This window comes from Prosopis cineraria, unplaced genomic scaffold (assembly GCF_029017545.1).
Source record: "Prosopis cineraria cultivar Desert tree isolate PC_DT_omini unplaced genomic scaffold, ASM2901754v1 PC7, whole genome shotgun sequence".
Classification (NCBI taxonomy): Eukaryota; Viridiplantae; Streptophyta; class Magnoliopsida; order Fabales; family Fabaceae; genus Prosopis; species Prosopis cineraria.
The window spans coordinates 37,919,426-37,938,170 of record NW_026555338.1 but is presented as its reverse complement, the minus strand read 5'-3'; the positions used below and the strand labels follow the sequence as shown (position 1 = coordinate 37,938,170).

Genomic DNA, 18,745 nt, shown 5'->3' with positions numbered 1-18,745 from the left:
TGCTTTCGTTTTTCGCTTTCGATTGATACACATAACCCATTACAGCGCTTGGATATACAGGCCTTATAGTCATTGGAGACCATCTTAGACTAAATATCTTCTGCAGGTGAAAAGATTATTGGGTTATTTTCCTCTAGAGATAGGCCGGCCATTTTGACATAAGTTGCCCACCCCTCACCCGGCATGGATGAAGCAGCAGTGCATTTGAAAATTGCAAAAGCCATCTGACCTGGTCTCCTTGCGCCACTCCCTCTAGGCTGAGGGCTTTTTATTTCTATTTTCTAGAGATCACGCCGCCTCAGTACCTCTACAGTTGCTCAATAATAATTCATAATTATTTTAGACATATGAGAGAAAGTTCCACGAGCATGCTTTAAAATTTTAATATAATTAAATGCTAAATTATTTTTATATAAACAGAGACCCACTGGATAACATAAAATATAAAAATAACTTAATAATAATAACAAATTTTTATTAGTCTAATCAAACATAAAATAATATTTCTTTTTTTATAAAATCTCTAGGCTGTTTAAAAATTATTGATTTTTAATATTAAACAAGCGGTTGCCCGTAAACATATAACCTTGAATAAAATTTGTGAGAATCTAAGAAAAACATGTGTTTAAGAAACAAATCTACAATAAAAAAGTGTGCCCGAAAAATCTACCATAAAAAACTTCTTAGTGCATTTGGATTAACAGGATTGAGATTTGTATTTATATTTAAATTTGATCCTTTATTTAAATATTTAAAAAATTCATTCACGATTTTGAATTTTCTTGATACTCTAATCATTTAAAATTATAATTATTTCAACTCACCACACATATCTTTCTCTTTATATTTTTACTATTGAAAATTATATGACTCTCGTTTAGTCTCTCATCGATTAAAAAATGAAAAAAATTATCATTCATGATTTTTCATTTCCATTTCAAATGAGCCTATTTAGCCTGCGGGTTGGCTAGACCACCAGAGAATGAATTAGGTTAGATTTTCCAACTTGTTTTAACTAGCGAGCTAACCTAACCCAATTTAAAAAAAATACTAATTTACAGGCCAAACTACAATCCACTTGCCCAGCACTAGTAATCATAAATAACTCATGACACATAAGTACAAATCATCACGATTCTCATAATCACATCACATTATTTATTGCAATAATATTAACAATCATATAACAATGGCAAATTCAATAATTATTACTTGCCACAAATTTATCAATTATGCGATACGATGGATAATATATATGATCAAGCCACCCTTATGTCCTTATCATATCTTCTAACTGAAACTGCGAGCTATAATTCAAATAGCGCTCTATCCGTGTGAATGAAGTATCCAAGTTTACAAATTGTGAGAAGTAACTCAGTTAAAGATCACCACCCTCCCTTTCGAATCATGATTTTTCCCATTCTCAATTCCCAAGAGTGTCATAAATCCTAAGCTAGTCTTATTGACAAACAAGTAGAGATAGTTAGGTTTAAGTTTTTCAACAAATAGCGAGATAAGGCTAACTTTTAGATATTGAAAAGCGGCCATGTGATACCATATGGATTTAACAACTCCTTTTCATAGATGAACTCCCACCACGACAATCATGTAATGAATCGTTCTCACTTATTCACTATATAAACGCAAGCTTGTTTAATTCACATGATAAGCCATCACATATGAGTATCACAATTCATTTCACTTATCACACTTCACTTCTGTTCTCAATCTCATATATTACGTTCAAAACTAATACAACAGCACAGCCATCTCATCAATTTATCAACTTCTTATTTCAACGTATAAATATGGCATACAAACATCTCAATTTCAAACTATATATTTATAGCCAAGTTGGGTTAATCAAAACTTCACATAATTTTAGCACGTTTTTATAATCATGAAATTCAATAATTCATCACAATTACTTCATTTTTGAAAAATTTAATTAACAAGCAACTATACAAAAGATATTTTTTCTGTTTATCTCAAACCTTTAAGTGGTTAAAGATTTACCCCTCCACTAATGCTTTCAAAGCTTGATCTCAAGCTCAAACCGGTGATTAGACGATTAATCTACAGTTAATTTAACCCTCAATTGTTAATTTCATAATTTAATACGAATCAAACTTTCAAATTTCAACTTTATAAATGCCCAAAGTCTTTTTTTTTTTTTTTGCATTCAAGCTTACCTATTAAGTTTAGTAACTTTCATTAATCTTAAATAATTTCATTAAATTCTCTTAAGGTCATTAATGTTATGTAGCAACCTACAAACATTATATTTAATGTCCTACATTTGAACATAAATGAGGCCAACCATTAAAAAACATGAAAATCCATAAATCTTAGGTTTAGATACCTAAAAAACTTTCATTAACTCCATTTAAATCAATCGATTTAGATCTATAGTCTCTATGGACTAAAAGTCACATCTCATGACAAACCATAACCTCCAAAACTATCAAAAGAGGAAGAGGAAGGAAGATTGAGGCGTCGGAAACTTACATCTTGTGTCTGTTAGCTTCAAAGTGCTCCAAAATATATCAAGGAGTAAACCCTGTTAGAGTTCCCAAGTTTCCTTCGTCTTTCTCATCTATTGTCTTCATTCTCTCTCTCTCTCTCTCTTTCATGTTTAAAACATGACCTTATCATAAACAAAATTTAGTTATGCGTCGTAGCGTGTAACACAAAGAGGGTTCTTTTGTGTTTTCTGGACAAATGTGCCACTGCACATAACAAATGCACCGCGACATCTAGCATATGGTCATTCTTCCTTGTTTTCCCCTCTTTTAAGGTTTATGTGACCTAACTTTGCTCCAGACCCGAACTTAAGGTTGAAAATACTACCCAAAACCTTCATTAGTCTTCTATAACCATACACCATACTAATTTTACTAAATTATTCTTGATTAGTTTGAGTGACAGGAGGTTAATTTTTAGGTTATTATTAAGAATATTGCCCTTAAAAGCTATTTAGCCACACCATATCAACTGTATGTAACTCTTTAGGAGGAGGAAGAGGTGACTTGAGAGCTCAAAGGTCTAATCTCAAATACAAAGCACTCCTAATACCATGCATAGGCAATACCAAATCTGTGCCTTACATAAGCCATCAAAACAATAGCTGTAAGATAATCAAAACAAATTAAGCCTTATTATTTGTCAGTTTTCAATGTTAGAAGGGAGCATGAACATTAAATCTCTTCAATGTTGAAACCATGTAAAATGAAATTAATGAATGCCATCTCACTTTTTATTTAAGAAATTAATCTCACCTTAAGGTGTAGTATTGAAACCATTGTGAAGGAATTCAAAGCCGAGGCACGCAAACTAAAGCTTTTCATGTGAACTTATTTCACAAAATTATTTTTTACAATTTTGCATGAATAAAATCCAATAAAAAGAACTAGAGCCTCTTTAACACATTTTCAAACTCATTTACTAGCTCACTTTTACTCTTTAGGATATATGCACTCAGAGTTGCTCTCATGTGGGTAACATGAAACTTCTTTTTTTAACAGAATCACACACTAATTACAACAACAAATGCTCAATTTATTAAAATCTTCACTTCCTCCAATGAAAATCTAATTCCTAATATATTTTACCTTCAAAATTCATCTTCAAAATCCCAGTTATTCATTTAAAATTTTAATTAAAATTTTAATTCAAGTGTACCAAATGAATTTCACAATTTCAAACTTTTGGTAACCTTTTTTGGCCCATGTCACTTCTTAAAATTACTAGAAGGTCTACATATTTCAATTTTCACAATTATGTCAAAAAAGTTTATTTTCAAAATAAAAATCTTGAGTACTTAATAGTAACTCAAATCAACTCTAATTATTATGAAAATTTAATCACAAGATCCTCATTTTCTAAAGTTCTTAATTGAAATAATTTTTTTAGCCAAACATTGTCTAAACTGTTCATATAGAAAATACGCTGGAAATTTGCATTAATTAGTCCATAGATAGGCAAATCACTCAAACCTTTGATTTCACCCAAAAATCAATTTCTAACAATTGTTTCTAAGTTACTGATGATTATTTATCAAAGTTTTGAGTGCTGATTGAATCTAAAATTTGAAACCTCTCTTTTCATGCTTGGAACTAAATCTTAACCTACTCATATGTAAAAACTCAACCGTATTCAACAATCTAAACTGATTAAATTTTAGCATTTATTAGCCTTAAGAATTTGACGGTTATCAATAGGTGAAACTCAATACTCACTTTGAACATTAATTCTTAAACTTAATTTGCACCCTCGATACTTATACTACTAAAAAGCTCTTGATGTATAGGAGGATTTTTATGAAAGGAGTTCTGAAATTAAGAATAATCATGGATTCCAAATCAAGCTCATGAGAGCCCTGTAAGTCCTGAAAATAGCGATGCAATATGAGAGGAGATGAAAGGTGCCGTGCGTGCACAAGGAGGGGCGGTGGTTTTGAAATTGCACGGGTGAGTGGTGTTATTACATGGTGTGGCCCGCACAACGTTGTTGTCTATTCTTCTGCTTTTTATTTCCCTTCATCTATTTCCCTTGCTTCTCTCTCTCTCTCTCTCTCTAAACCTATGCACCTCTCATTTTCCCTAAAAATTTGATAATGCGTTTGGTTTTCAATTTATATCATATAAATGTTTATTTAAGAGATTCAATTATTTGTTAGATTTATTAAAATTAAAAGTATATACTAAATATAGTTTAAATATACTTTTGAGGGTTATTTAAGCAATCCCTTCACTTGATAACTTTTCCAATAATCTTCCATAACATTCTATAACTCTCACAAATTCTAATGAATAAACTTACTTTATATATTTTTCTCATATATAACTTTTTATAATATTTAAATAATTATAATATCTTAAGTAATAAATGCTTTATATAATCAGAATCACGTCTAACCTTATTAATTTTTCCTCTCTAAAAATTCATGACTTGGTTTTATATCTTTAAAATTTAATTATTCTTAGATAATTTTTTTTCATTAAATAATTTTCTGATAAATTCTAATTGCTATGAAATAATCTCGTCAATTTCAATTTAATATTAATAAATATTTATTATGCTAAATTTTCATTTAATAAATCAATTTCTAATGCCACTTAAATTTTATTGTTAATATTGAAACCTTCACTCTCTGCTCTAAAGGGACATTGAGTGCGTTCTTAGGTTTTACGCCCCCTTTCCAGACCAATTTTTAGGTCACTTATGGATCAATCTCCGCCTAAATTCGTTTGAGTCTTTATTCCACATATGGAAGATGTGGCACTACAAATTCATATGATAATTTCCTCTCATTTTATTATTGCCCCAGAAAATTACTCCATCAAATCTGATAACCTCTGATCTACTCAGGCCGCTTTGATTAGAAGACTTTGGTGTATGATAGAAGTCGAAGCAACCATATGTTATATAAGACAGATCAGATAGGTCTGAGAGAGAGTAAAGAGTAATTCAACCTTAAAACATACGTACCTCTCGAGCTTGCCTTCAACATTCATTGGAATGGAAGGTGAAGAGCCCGTCGATACTCCATGATGGACACATCTGACAGCGTCATCTTTCTTGAGTGGCAAACCCTTCAACACCGTTTCTCCTTCCATCTGCCGTGCAGCTTATGCCCAAACACTTAATCCAATCCATTATACATGGACCAAGATTGTGTTGCACTTTACATGCAAGTCGTTCCAAGTTTCGGCAACAAGTCATTCCAAGTTTCATAAAGTAATTTATAAGATACATGAGTGAATGATAATATGCCACACTATTGTTCATAAAAGCAGAAAGTTAAAAGGCTATTATAGTTTTGCTAAAAAAAATTGCTGTTAGATGTTTTTTTTTTCAAGTCAAAAAGAGGTTAATTATCAAACTTAGCACATGGCTTAATTGGTAAAAGATTATGCTAGTTTAACTAGTGATTTCAATTTTAAATCTTAAGTATTCAGCGATGTTAAATACTTGTTGAGAGAGTTTTGCCTCCAATAAATAAAGAGCAATTATATATAAAAAACCTCTAGTTAGGTTGGTTTTTAAGTCAATAAAAAAATTTGACTACTTTTAAAAGAGCTTAACCAGTTTACCAAATCACTTATTCATTTGGTAACTAATTTATGATTTTTAAAAATAGACCCTACTAGTCACAAATTAGGTAAAATAGAAGTATTTTTTGACTAGTGGTAGATTATTTCCAGCAAGCTTATATAATTAATTTTCTATGATTATATAACCAATTAAATACAAATATTTTTTTTGGCCAGTGGTAAAATACAAGTACAGAACTCATCCAAGTTTCACTTGACACTCTTCAAAATGTTGTCATCAATCATCAATTAATGTTGTTGGCCCCACCGCGCCCCCCAAAAAAAAAAAAGAAAAAGACAATCATCAACTAATGTCTGGAAAGGATAACTTATGGTCTGAGCCCATGGACTGAAGACGGATCGGGCCTTGCTAAGTTCACCCTAATTAGGCTTCTTTGTCCCCACCCCCCGGCCCCCCACCTTCTTTTTTTCACCTTCAACGCCTTTTTGCTTGTCACGAAATATGCTCATTAGAATCACTAAAATTAACATTAAAAACTAAAAATGGCAATAAAGCTCAACGCAATTTGCACGTGAGCGCACCGTAACCCAACCCGGACCTGTTGCCGTGAAAAAACCGGATTGGATAATCGGCGACAGGTCCGAACTTTGTAAGTGGAGATTTGTTCTTCTGCCTGTGTCTCTCGGTCAAAAAGAAACGTATCCAGCGAGCACAGAGGAGCGGGTGAGTCGGCGTAGGATTCCAAAACCCTAATCATCATCACCGTCTATTACATTTCCCTGGCGCACTGAGATTTCGATTTGTTTCTATGGTTGGTTTTTCGCGTATTCAGCTCAAATTTCCCTTCCCCTTACCCGATTGTAACGATCAATTGTTGTTTTAAGTTCACTTTCTTAGCTTTGTAATTCGACTGATTGCTCCTTTTTTTTTCTTGGTTTATTTGGTTTTATCTTTTGCTGCTGGGGGCAGCCTTCTCTAGCTTATGCGGCATTTTTTGCTGATTTCCCGTTCTTGCTGAAGTTTCCGTACTAAATTATTGGGCTCCAGCAAATGGATTTAGTCAATAGTTGCAAGGTATATCTTTGATTTTTTTATCTTATTTTCTGTCTCTGTTGTTCACCAGATAATAGTGGCTTTTAAAATTTACTGAGGTTTCTTATTTGCGCACGAATTCTCTAGTTAGCAAACCTTTTGGTATCAATTTCAACGACCTTATGACCGTGGGGTTTATGGCTCTGGCAGGTTCCGTAAAAGTGGGTTTTTTATACCGCGTAGTGTTGCTTACTTCTGTTTCTTTATTAGCCAGAATATTGAACGTCACTTGGATATCTAGTTTCAAAAGTTGATATCTGTGTATTATGCAATTATTGGCCATGTAGTTCACACGATATCTGGTTTTGAAAGTCGTTACCTTAGGGACCGATGTCCACTCCTTAAAACATTGATAAAGATGATACATTTGATGTTCATGGTCTTTAGTGAACTTGTAGTGTAATAATAACGTTTTAACAACCAATTGCACTTAGGATGTGTGAAGAAATTTCAAAATTTTCAATTGGATTTTCACAGGCAATTGAAGGACAGTTTCTCTGATGATATGCAGGCCGTGCGTTGTTCATTCCAGTGACATTTAGTTTTTGTTCAATTTTGCTTACTTATCACCATAACATCGCTTGCCAATGAGGAAGTTATATATTTCAGTTTTTCGGGCTCATAATCCTATGTTATTTGTGATTCTCTCCTGTTATGGCAGGACTTCCTTTTTTCTACTTTTATAAATAAAAATGGTGCTTCTGTTCAATGCTCTTTTTTTTTTTAACTACATAATGATTGGATATTTTTCTTCATTGTAGTGATCATGATAATTCTCTGTCTTGAAATGTAATATCATAGCATACACTTGAGGATGCTTGGATTTTATTTGCTTTAGTTCTTGTAACATTTTTTTCCTTGTTGAATTTAAAGGTTGGGTGGATGGGTTATACAGTGGGACGTGTGCGGTGGGCTATTCTAACATAATCTACTAATCTTATAATGTCCTTTATTTCTTTTCTGTAGGAAAAGTTGACATATTTTCGTATAAAAGAGCTCAAAGATGTACTCACCCAGCTAAGCCTTTCAAAACAGGGAAAGAAGCAGGTGAGGCAGAATTACTACTGATTAGGATTTTCTATGAAACTCATGCTATTTGTGTCTTATTTAATAAATTCATTGCCTGGTTAATGGTTCTTGTAGAGCACAATAACTACTTTTTTTTTTCTTGTTAACAAGTGAAATGTGGGTTTGCAATTGTTAAAGCGGATGGTTTTAGTGATTTGTGTGGAGAACATGTATTAGGATTGCTGTGATTTATGTATGTGTTTAAGCCTTAAGCAGATAGAGGTTGAGTCCATTCATTATACAGTCATTTATGCTAATTATGTTAACTAGGTTAATTTCATCTGCTCTTTTCTTGCTTATTAGAGATATAAAATGGTGTAATGATGTCAATGCCTCATTTTTGTAGGATCTTGTTGATCGGATATTATCCTTTCTCTCAGATGAACAAGGTAAGCATGTGCGGGTGGGTGCATGTTGGTGCTTCAAGGCTTGACCTTTGGCTGTTTACTATCATGTTCATATTTTTGCCTTTTGGTGTGGGAAAAATCCTATATATCGGAAGTATAGAATTTTGGCTGTATCTGCAGACTTGAAGGTCTAGGGAATCGAAAGAAATTCTCCAGAGGCAAATATTATAATTTATCTATTGTAGCATTTGTAGTAATCTTCTTTCAGTCAAGTTCAGATTGAAATCTGTTTAACCTGGGTCATTCTTTGTTCCCCAGATTTTTCTTTCCTTTTCCCTGCTCTTTGCTTTTGTTGATTAACTGATTTGTCTTATTTGTCCTTTAATGGAAGAGTTGAAATGTTATGCAAACTTTAATGTTGTATTGAAGACGTTTGGAATTTTTTTTTTTTAAGTATTTGGTGCCTTATTTATTTTAATAATTTTGAATATGAAGTTGGTGTTCCTGGTTTACCCCCTCCAAGAGTCTAAGTGATTTTTTTTTTTGTTTTCCTTGTCCTCAGTTTCCAAATTGTGGGCTAGAAAGAAGCCTTTCACTAAAGAACAGGTGGCAAAATTAGTGGATGACACATATAGGTCAGTGTTGAAGACAATGTTGTTGATGTATTTTTCTTCTTGAGTTTTATTATGCTTCAGTAACATGTAATGACCTGAGCTGCTTAGTCCGCTGAACCATAAAATATGTTAAATACCGTTGTTGATGTTTTCTTCTTCTGGATTTTATCATGTTTCAGAAACGTGTAATGATCTGAGATTATTAATCCTGGGAACTTATATGATGTGATATTTTACTTTTAGATCTGTTTAGGTGGAATATTCAGTTCTATGTATGCCATAATTTCTTTCCTTCTAGTGTTCCTTTGTTGACTTTATGCATCTTCTGATTTGTCAGAAAGATGCAAATATCTGGAGCAACTGAGCTGGCATCAAAGGGACAGGGCGTGTCAGATAGCAGTAATGTGAAAATTAAAGGTGAAATTGAAGATTCCTCGCAGTCAATTCCAAAGATTCGCTGCCTCTGTGGAAGTTCTTTGGAAACAGAGGGATTGATCAAGGTGTATTATTCAATCTCTCTGTCTCTCATCTTCTCTCTCGTTTTTTAATGTTCTTTTCAATTCAATGTGTGAGTTCACATGTCTTCGTTGAAGATTTACAAAAGTTTCCAGATGATATTGCCCTTTTTTGATGGAACCCATTTTCTATATACAGTGCTTTCTACATGTTTCATATATTTGATCATTATGGTGAATTTCTTAAATCTAATTGCAGTGTGAGGATGCGAGATGTGGAGTGTGGCAACACATTAGTTGTGTTTTAATTCCAGATAAACCCACGGAAGGCATCCCACCAGTTCCTGATAAGTTCTATTGTGAGATCTGTCGTCTCAGTCGTGCTGACCCGTATGTCATGTTCCTTTCTAGTTTTAGCTATTTATTTTGGGTGGTGTTGCATGTTAGAATGTTTTTCTTCTTGGTTTAGCGCACAATGTTTCTTTGCTCTTGCTAGGGTATTTCACTGTAACTGGAGTTGTGTTCAAGTGCTTGTGTGGGTTGTCAAAATTTGTGGTTTTCACTTTGTCAGCCATTGCCTTCTCTGCAGCTGGTTGAACTAGGTTCACTGGTTGAGGTGTTGCTCTGTTGTGATTTTAGTAACTACAAGATAATTGCTTTACGTATTGAAGTGTGGAGTTACCCAAATAGTGCAGAAAACATTCTATGCTTACAAAAAGATGTTGGGTGAAGTAATATTCTTGTATTTGTGACAGTCATAAACAGAACTCTTCACTTTAGGTTTCTATATTTTCAAGTGGTATGTTTGAAGTGTTGTTTAATTCATCTGGTGATTAACATGATATGGGTCGTCTGGATTCTTTTTAAATTACGGTTTATTGCATGACTTGTGGTCTTAAATTTTGTTTTTAGCATTCTTTTGTGTTAAATTTCTTTGTAGAATGAAGTGTGAATTGCTATCCTAGGTGTGAAGTTTTTATTTTAAAACTTTATTTAGCTTGAGGAAATTAGATAAAGCTGATGAATGATCAGTTGAAGGGGTTCACTCTCAATAGTCTTAATTCCTATGAAATGGCTAATAATAGACGGCCATTGATGGAGGGACAAATGTCAAAGTTTGCTCAATTGAACGTTCTTTTGTTTTTGTTAATTTTAGTCAGTTCATTGAAATCTCATGTTATTTGCTGTCATATATTCCTCATATGACTCTTGCCTTCATTTTATCTGATATGTATTTCACTATTGTTGAGCTTCAGTCCCTTAAATCATGTATCATTTTTTTCCCTAAGCTGTCACACTGTCTGTATTTTCTGGTGTTCTGTTACAGGTTTTGGGTTCCAATGGCACATCCTTTGTTTCCTGTGAAGCTAACCTCAGCCAATATTCCAACTGATGGGTGAGTATCTGGCTGGTGTGGATTGGTTGAAGTCAGAAGGAATGTTTGGAATGTTCTTTGTTTTAGCAAAAAGAATGTCGTGTCTATTTTTTTCCCCTAATTTATAATTACTTTTTCATCGCTTATCATGCATTTAAGATACAAATGCGGTGAAAACACACGTGCACTCTTATTGATAGTATTCCTTCGCCTATTATTACCTAAGTTAGGAGGAAGGAATGCCCTAGAATGGATAATGTTGCTGATTTAGAGTCAGTTAGTGATGAAGATTGAAACTAGGAAGTTATTCGTATCTTTTATGGGTTGGCAGTATTTTAGATGTTCTGTTTTTGTTCAGGTGTCACTCTTTAGAAGTTGTTGAGTGTGTCTGCGTCCAGTTATCATTTCGTAGTTGGTTATTGTTGTTGTTGATTTGTAATGTTTTATGTTTGTTAGACTATGAGAATATGGTTGTATGTTTTAAGAAGTAATAATAATTAAGTAATGTTCTGTCCAATGAAGATTCTCCAGACTTTAGAGATCGTTCCTCTTCCTTCTCCATCTCTCCCTACTATTTTCTCATCCAACTGTCTGCTTCTTACACTTGTTCTGAACTATAGAAGTCTGATGAAATGGCTTCGCAGGGGTGTAATATAGTATATGGATGGGTAGTTGAATTTTTTTTCGTATGATGACCAGATATATGGAGGGTAGAGAAAGGGAAAGAATCCGCTAGGAGGTCAGGAAGGCTTCAGATATTTGTTTCGTATGATGTGTGGGTTTGGGGTCAGGAAGGCTTAAGATTACTTTTGGAGAGAATGGCCTTTACAAACCTACCACCATCTTTTTCTTTGCTTTGCTGTAACAACTCTGCAACCTGATACACTGGTTGAGGTGAATTCAGTTTTCTTCATTGATAAATATACAAAAAAAAAAAAGCAAGTTGCACCAATTTTAACGATTCAGTATCCAATCTGGTTTAGCCATGGACACAAATGGCTACTGGCAGAGGGTTTTGATTGGCGAGGATTCTGAGTGTAGTATATAGAGTTATATCCAATAAGAGTTTGGCTCCTGAAAAGGGGGGTGTGCTTTGATGGAGACTTGGTAGCATGGAATGCATGTCTTATATCGAGAAGTATGGTTTGTATGGTGTGTTATTTAAGGAAAGTGGTTCTTCCTCAGTGGTAGTGCAATTTTTAAGGGTGGTTTACGTGTGCCTCCTTGGTTTCTATCACAACGTAAGGTGGTCATTCTGCTGAGCAAATCTTTTTTTTAATTAAGATTTTGGGTTTGGGGCTCCAGCCCCAACTATGACTTCAAGTTTACTGCAAATGTTGTCTTCTTTTTTATTGCTTTTATTTTCTTTTGGGTGATGCTTTCTATAAATTTCTGACTGTCAGATGTGGTGTTTGTATTTATTATCCACTACCATATGCTATTCACCATTCAGTATAATTAGTTTAATGTGCAAATGAAACGTCTGATGTTGATTTGCTTTGTTGAGGTGGATTTTTGCAGAGGAAGATTAATTAAATTTAATGAGAAGTTCTCCAATTTTCTTGTTTTTCTTAGTAGGCGGAACTCCCTCCATAAGCTGAATTTTCATTATATGGACTCTTCCTAATAATCACATGCAACCTCGGATTTTTTTATGTGGTTAAAATCTTGTTATCAATGTAGCTTACTGGTTGATTGACCTGACTATGTTCCTGTTTGCCTTGTTCAGCACCAACCCTGTGCAGAGTGTGGAGAGATCATTTCAACTTTCAAGAGCAGACAAGGACATGGTGTCTAAACCGGAATTTGATGTTCAGGTTATATTGGTTCTCCAGTGTCAGTAGCCTAATGTGTAAGCTTGAATCCAATGAGTTCATTGATTTAAATAGAATGTTATTGTACGTAGGCTTGGTGCATGCTTCTGAATGACAAGGTTACATTCAGGATGCAGTGGCCTCAGTATACAGATCTACAAGTCAATGGTATGTTAATTTAAGTCGTGGTCCCCTCTTCCACCTTTTCAGGTTTTTATTGGCTATTATATGGGGCTTGGTGGATGCTTCTAATAGTGACGTTTCTAGGTGTAAAATGATTTGTTTAGAAAATGCATGGGTCTTTCTTCTCATGGATCTATCTGAATTTCTGTCATGTAGGTGTAGCTGTTCGTGCAATCAACAGACCTGGTTCGCAGTTACTTGGGGCTAATGGTCGAGATGATGGTCCAATTGTGAGTTTCTTGTATCTATGCTTGTGGTTACTTTAAGTTCTGTTGTGGGCTCAATTATTGTTCTTTCCTTTTTTAGCTAGTGCAACCATTTATCAAATTTTATACATTCTATTATATGGTTTTTATTCAATTATTTTTTCTCTCTTGTCAGATCACACCATACACAAAAGATGGAATGAACAGGATTTCCTTAGCGGGGTGCGATGCTCGCATTTTCTGTTTAGGTGTTCGTATTGTGAAAAGGCGGACCATGCAACAGGTTGTCTGCATTCTAAATTCTAACCATGCCTTGTGGTTTTGTAATATGATGAATCTACCTAGAAGAAACCCCGTATAATATTAGTTCTTTGTTACCTTTATTGGTCCCTTTTGGTTGATTTGATAGGAAATTAAATTTTTTTTTCATTTGTTTGCTTTGTCAATTATAAGTATCAAAGAAGCCACCAATCTATCAGCTTCTTGATGATATAGTTTAGCCTTTTATATTTCTTGAGATATATTTACATTCTAATCTATGTTTAGTAATTGGCATTACTGTTGCCATCATACTGGGCTTTTGTTATCGTTTAGTTATGGTGGAAGTCTTGGTATTTCTGAAACAATAGATATGGTGTTATTCGTTATCTATTGTTCTTGAGTCTTCCATAATTTTCAATGGAATTAATAATTAAGTCTGAAGCTCCTTTCCTTAAGATTTTTCTAAAGGTGGAGGTATCTGATGATATTCGTAATCAAATCCTCAAGTATTAATCCTGATTTATCCTTTTACTAAACTGCAGTCAAATCCTTAGTTACTGTAGCGCTGCTGCTCACTGCCCCCCTCATAGGCAAGAAATGCTTCTGCAGACCCAAAATCACTTGCTTAGAGAAGGTAGGCAAGGAGATGGGGAGGTGAGGCATGGGGGTGGTTAGTGGAGCTGGCAGTTGCTGGACATGGGAAAAGTTAGTGGAGATAGTGGGCAAGGACTAATCACAAGTTACCTTGATATAATTAACGTGATACGTGGCTTTTGTTGGAATTTATGAGATTCTTGCTTATAATTTGTAATGAATTTATTAATTCCAATTTGCAATCCTTAGGCAACTGAGTTGTGGTGCCATGACTTGTATGTGCAATTTAGTTTAAATGTTTGTTTGCATGTTTAGTTAAAAAAAAATGCATATATCTTGAAGATTTCTACAGTTATACTACTGCTTCATATTTTTCATTGCTACAGATATTTTAGGATTTACTCTTCTTATCCAGATCCTAAGCATTATTCCAAAGGAGTCTGATGGTGAGCCTTTTGAAGATGCTCTTGCACGTGTCTGCCGATGTGTTGGTGGTGGAAATGCAGCTGATAATGCTGGTAGTGACAGTGATCTAGAAGTTGTTTCTGATACCTTCAGCATCAACCTCCGTTGTCCAGTAAGGCTTTCTTGTGTTGGGTCATTTTAGTGGTGCTTTCAGTAGTACTTAAAGTTCTGCTGAGTACAGAGATTTTTGTTAATGGTGTCTACACTTGGGAAATCTATAGATGAGTGGTTCAAGGATGAAGGTTGCTGGAAGATTCAAACCTTGTGTTCATATGGGCTGTTTTGATCTTGAAGTTTTTGTGGAAATGAATCAGCGATCGCGGAAGGTAAGTTTCTATCAATGGATCTTGAATTGTTTGATCCTCCTGATAGTGATCTTTAATGTTCTCTTAAACATACAATGATTAATGCAGTGGCAATGTCCTATCTGTCTCAAAAATTATACATTGGAGAATATCATTATAGACCCTTACTTCAACCGTATCACATCTAAGGTATCCTCATATTGATGGTCAATTCTCTTTAGAAAGCTTGCATACTTTGAAGTGGTAGTTATTATTTAAATGGTTTGTTGGTGCAGATGATAAATTGCGGTGAAGATGTGACAGAGGTAGAAGTGAAGCCTGATGGTTCTTGGCGTGTCAAGGCTAAGAGTGAAATTGAACGCCGAGATTTGGGTAATCTTGCACAATGGCACTTTCCTGATGGTTCACTATGTGTTTCTACTGATGAAGAAGTCAATAGAGTGGATGCATTAAAGCAGATCAAGCAGGAGGGTGTTTCTGACAGTCCTACTGGTTTAAAACTTGGCATGAGAAAGAATCATGATGGGGTTTGGGTTTTCAACAAACCTAATGACACCAATACATCGTCAGGCAATAGATTGAAAGATAACTTTGGAAATCATGAACAGGTGGTTATTCCAATGAGCAGCAGTGCCACTGGGAGTGGTCACGAGGGTGATGATCCTAGTGTAAATCAGGGTGGTGGTGGACATATTGATTTCTCTAACAATGGGACGGAAATGGATTCTTTCTATCTTAATAATGTTGATTCAGTATATGGCTTTGCAGAAAATAACACTACTGCTCCAACTGGGGATGCTGAAGTTATTGTTTTAAGTGATTCTGAGGAAGAGACTGACATGTTGGTATCTTCTGCGGCTGTCTACAAGAATAATCGAACTGATGCCGTTGGTGTTGGTTACCCTGTGCCACCTTCTGGAATTGCTGATTCATATGCAGAAGATCCCACCCTTGGTGGCTTGGGACTTTTTAATACCAATGAAGATGAATTTGAGATGCCTTCCCTTTGGTCATTGCCTTCTGGAACTCAGGCAGGTGCAGGATTTCAGTTATTCACTTCTGATGCAGATGTGTCAGATGCACTGGACCATCTGCAGCATGGTCCTGTTAGTTGTTCCGCGTCACTGAACGGTTATGCATTGGCGCCAGATGCTGCTTTGGGATCTAGTGCTCTTATGCCAGATGCCTCTGTTGGTCGGTCTGATGCTGATTTAAATGGTGGTTTAGTTGATAATCCGCTGGCATTTGCTGGAGATGATCCCTCACTCCAAATATTTCTCCCCACTAGACCTGCAGAATCATCTGGGCAGCATGAATTGAGAGACCAGGCAGATGTGTCTAATGGTGTTTGCAATGAGGACTGGATTTCTCTTAGGCTTGGAGGTGGTGCTAGTGGTACCAATGGCCATGCTACGACTCCTAATGGTCTGAATTCTAGACAGCAACTTCCATCCAGAGAAGCTTCCACAGATGCTATGGCTGATACTGGTTTGTTTTCTTTTTGATCATAAAACCACTAGTGCTTTGCGTTAAGCTTTTTCAGACGTTGATTTGGTTAAAAGTTATTGGAAACTAATATTTTCATCTATGGGGTTGGGAGTCTTCCTGTGATATATTGAGACTGGCACTAATTAGCTGACGGAAACCTATCCAACTTCTCATTCAATTTCCTCTGAAACATCCCAGGAAGTTTTACTCTAGGGGTGTGTGTATAATAGAGCATAAGCACCCCTCTTGTTAGGTTTTTCTTCCCCCCTTGTGAAATGCAGGTTTTCTAATATAGAATGTGGTAATTTGAGCTCAGCACCATATTATTGATATTTTCCCCTCTCCCCTTTTTGTTTTTCCCAAGACAAGAAGCCATCCTGAATGTTGGCAGCCATTAGTGTTTTTGTGGCATATTTGTAGCCCCCCCCCCCCAAAAAAAAAAAAACAAAACAAATCACCAAATATTTTTTTTTTCTCGACTCAGCAACCATGAATGCTTTATTCTTTTCCCTAATTTTCTTGACTGATTATTCCTCCTTACGCAGCTTCTTTACTTCTTGGCATGACTGATGCTAGATCTGACAAGGCAGTTAGGCAAAGGTCGGATAGCCCTTTCTCATTTCCCCGCCAAAAACGTTCAGTAAGGCCCCGGCTGTATCTCTCTATTAATTCGGATTCGGAGTAGAGGTATCAGACTTGCATATGTCTACTAGTGTTTTTGGTCTGTGAAATGGAAGTTGCTGCGGTCTGAGGCATCTCCAGTGGAACAGATTCGCACTCACATTCTGCCCCTGCCAAAATGCTTGCATCTGCGGGGTATCTTCCTTATATGTAAAGATGATGGCTGTAAAGATGTTCAATTCTTTGTACTTGGTATTTAAGGTTCCCGACACATGTTAACAGGACAGGCGCAAGCTGTTACTACCCTCAATATTCAATGAGGATCTGGTGGTAGTGTCGGTTCATTGTACAGAAATGGGTCATTTGCTGGGGTAAACTCGGAGAGGGGGGCGGTTCCCCTTAGGAATTAATATACGCATTTTTGTCTCTGCTGAGCGAATAACCTGTACATGTTAAGCCATCAGATTCAATAGCAAAATTTACAATTTAGTTGGTCATTGGAACTGGTGCTTTTGTCGGGGTGATTATTCTTGCCTGCAGCTCCGCTGGCCTACAATCTAAGTTTCGAGTATTCGAGTTTGAATACACTATTTGATGGTTACGACTGCTTGCCTTCCCGCGGGTGAAAGAGAGGAGGGGGGGGGGGGGGGGGGACCCTTTAATTGTTTGTTAGATCGATAGTTTGGTTTATTTTGTGACGTTATGCCTGTCCTTCGGTGACACTGGATCCACTTACAGATTTACTCGGGGGGCGCCATGAGGTAAGATGCTCAGCGGATTGACTTATTTAGTACATCCTCTCGTCCCAATTCTAGGATGCAGGGAGTAGTTAACTAATTCAAATGGATCAAGAAAATTAAGCAAGTTGATGACTTGGAAAATGATGTGAATAGGTTTCTTTTGAATATTTTTAATCAATTTACATGGGAAACTATCCATACTGATTGTGTGCCATTAATATGGGTAGTTTGGGGGTAAATGAGGGAGATTGAGGGATCAAAACTGTTTGTTTAATTATTGTATTTAGAATGCGTTAAAATAAAAAAAGTGTCCCACCGCATTATTCCATAGATAATTTGGTTCTCCCTCTCTACGAAGGCTTTGGGTGGACTTATTAGGCCGTATCACTCCACTTTCTTACATTCTTGTAATAATCAATGTCATTAGCATCAACGTACTGTAGTTTCGAGGCCAAAATGTTTTGCTTGGGATCCTGGAGAAAGACTCAGATCGACGAGGGCGAAATTTCGTCTCGCCGAGGATGAGCATGACGGTCACAATTGAAGCTGGAAAGGTGGATACCGGAGCAAATGGCATCACCCAATCATGCTCATCTTCATGTCGACGGTTTCTTTTAGGCATTGACGGAAGCAGAAGCGCGGCTTCCATAAAAGTAATTCAATAGTGTAAAAAGTCAGATCTTTTAAAGTCAAACCGATACAAGTGTGAGTTTGATTTGCAATACCTTCCCTTAATGGTGGCCACGTGTCTCATTACCTGGTTCCTGGGTAGTTAGATCACACCATCATGCCACGTGAGACGGATCTGGGTTAGCCTTGTAAGCTTTTTAGATCATAGGGATGGAATCAAACATCTTTCAACTGTAGGAACTCGCTTAAAAAATTGATGTCAACGATGGGAACCATGGATTAGTTTTTCTGGGTTCCCAAATTTAAGTCTTCTTGAGCATAATTGTGGTTTTGGCATGTGTGTTTAAGTCTTTTTGAATTATTATCAAATAGTCCCATATCAAAGATTTGGTTCAAGCTTCTTGGGAGAATGTGGACTGGACGAGTGGTG

General features: G+C 35.7%; 1 protein-coding gene across 1 annotated transcript; it reads left to right on the top strand.

Annotated features, from left to right (window-relative positions):
* The first annotated feature begins 6,657 nt into the window (after window positions 1-6,657).
* On the top strand, window positions 6,658-17,442 carry LOC129315462 (E3 SUMO-protein ligase SIZ1-like). The gene is made up of 17 exons (XM_054959140.1): window positions 6,658-6,868; window positions 7,027-7,131; window positions 8,116-8,196; window positions 8,564-8,606; window positions 9,127-9,199; window positions 9,516-9,678; window positions 9,893-10,023; window positions 10,961-11,029; window positions 12,738-12,825; window positions 12,915-12,990; window positions 13,162-13,235; window positions 13,387-13,494; window positions 14,482-14,643; window positions 14,753-14,857; window positions 14,945-15,025; window positions 15,112-16,324; window positions 16,870-17,442. Exons 2-17 carry the CDS (start codon window positions 7,108-7,110, stop codon window positions 17,007-17,009), a joined length of 2,631 nt encoding a protein of 876 aa, XP_054815115.1. The 5' UTR covers window positions 6,658-6,868; window positions 7,027-7,107; the 3' UTR covers window positions 17,010-17,442.
* Window positions 17,443-18,745: the final 1,303 nt, after the last annotated feature.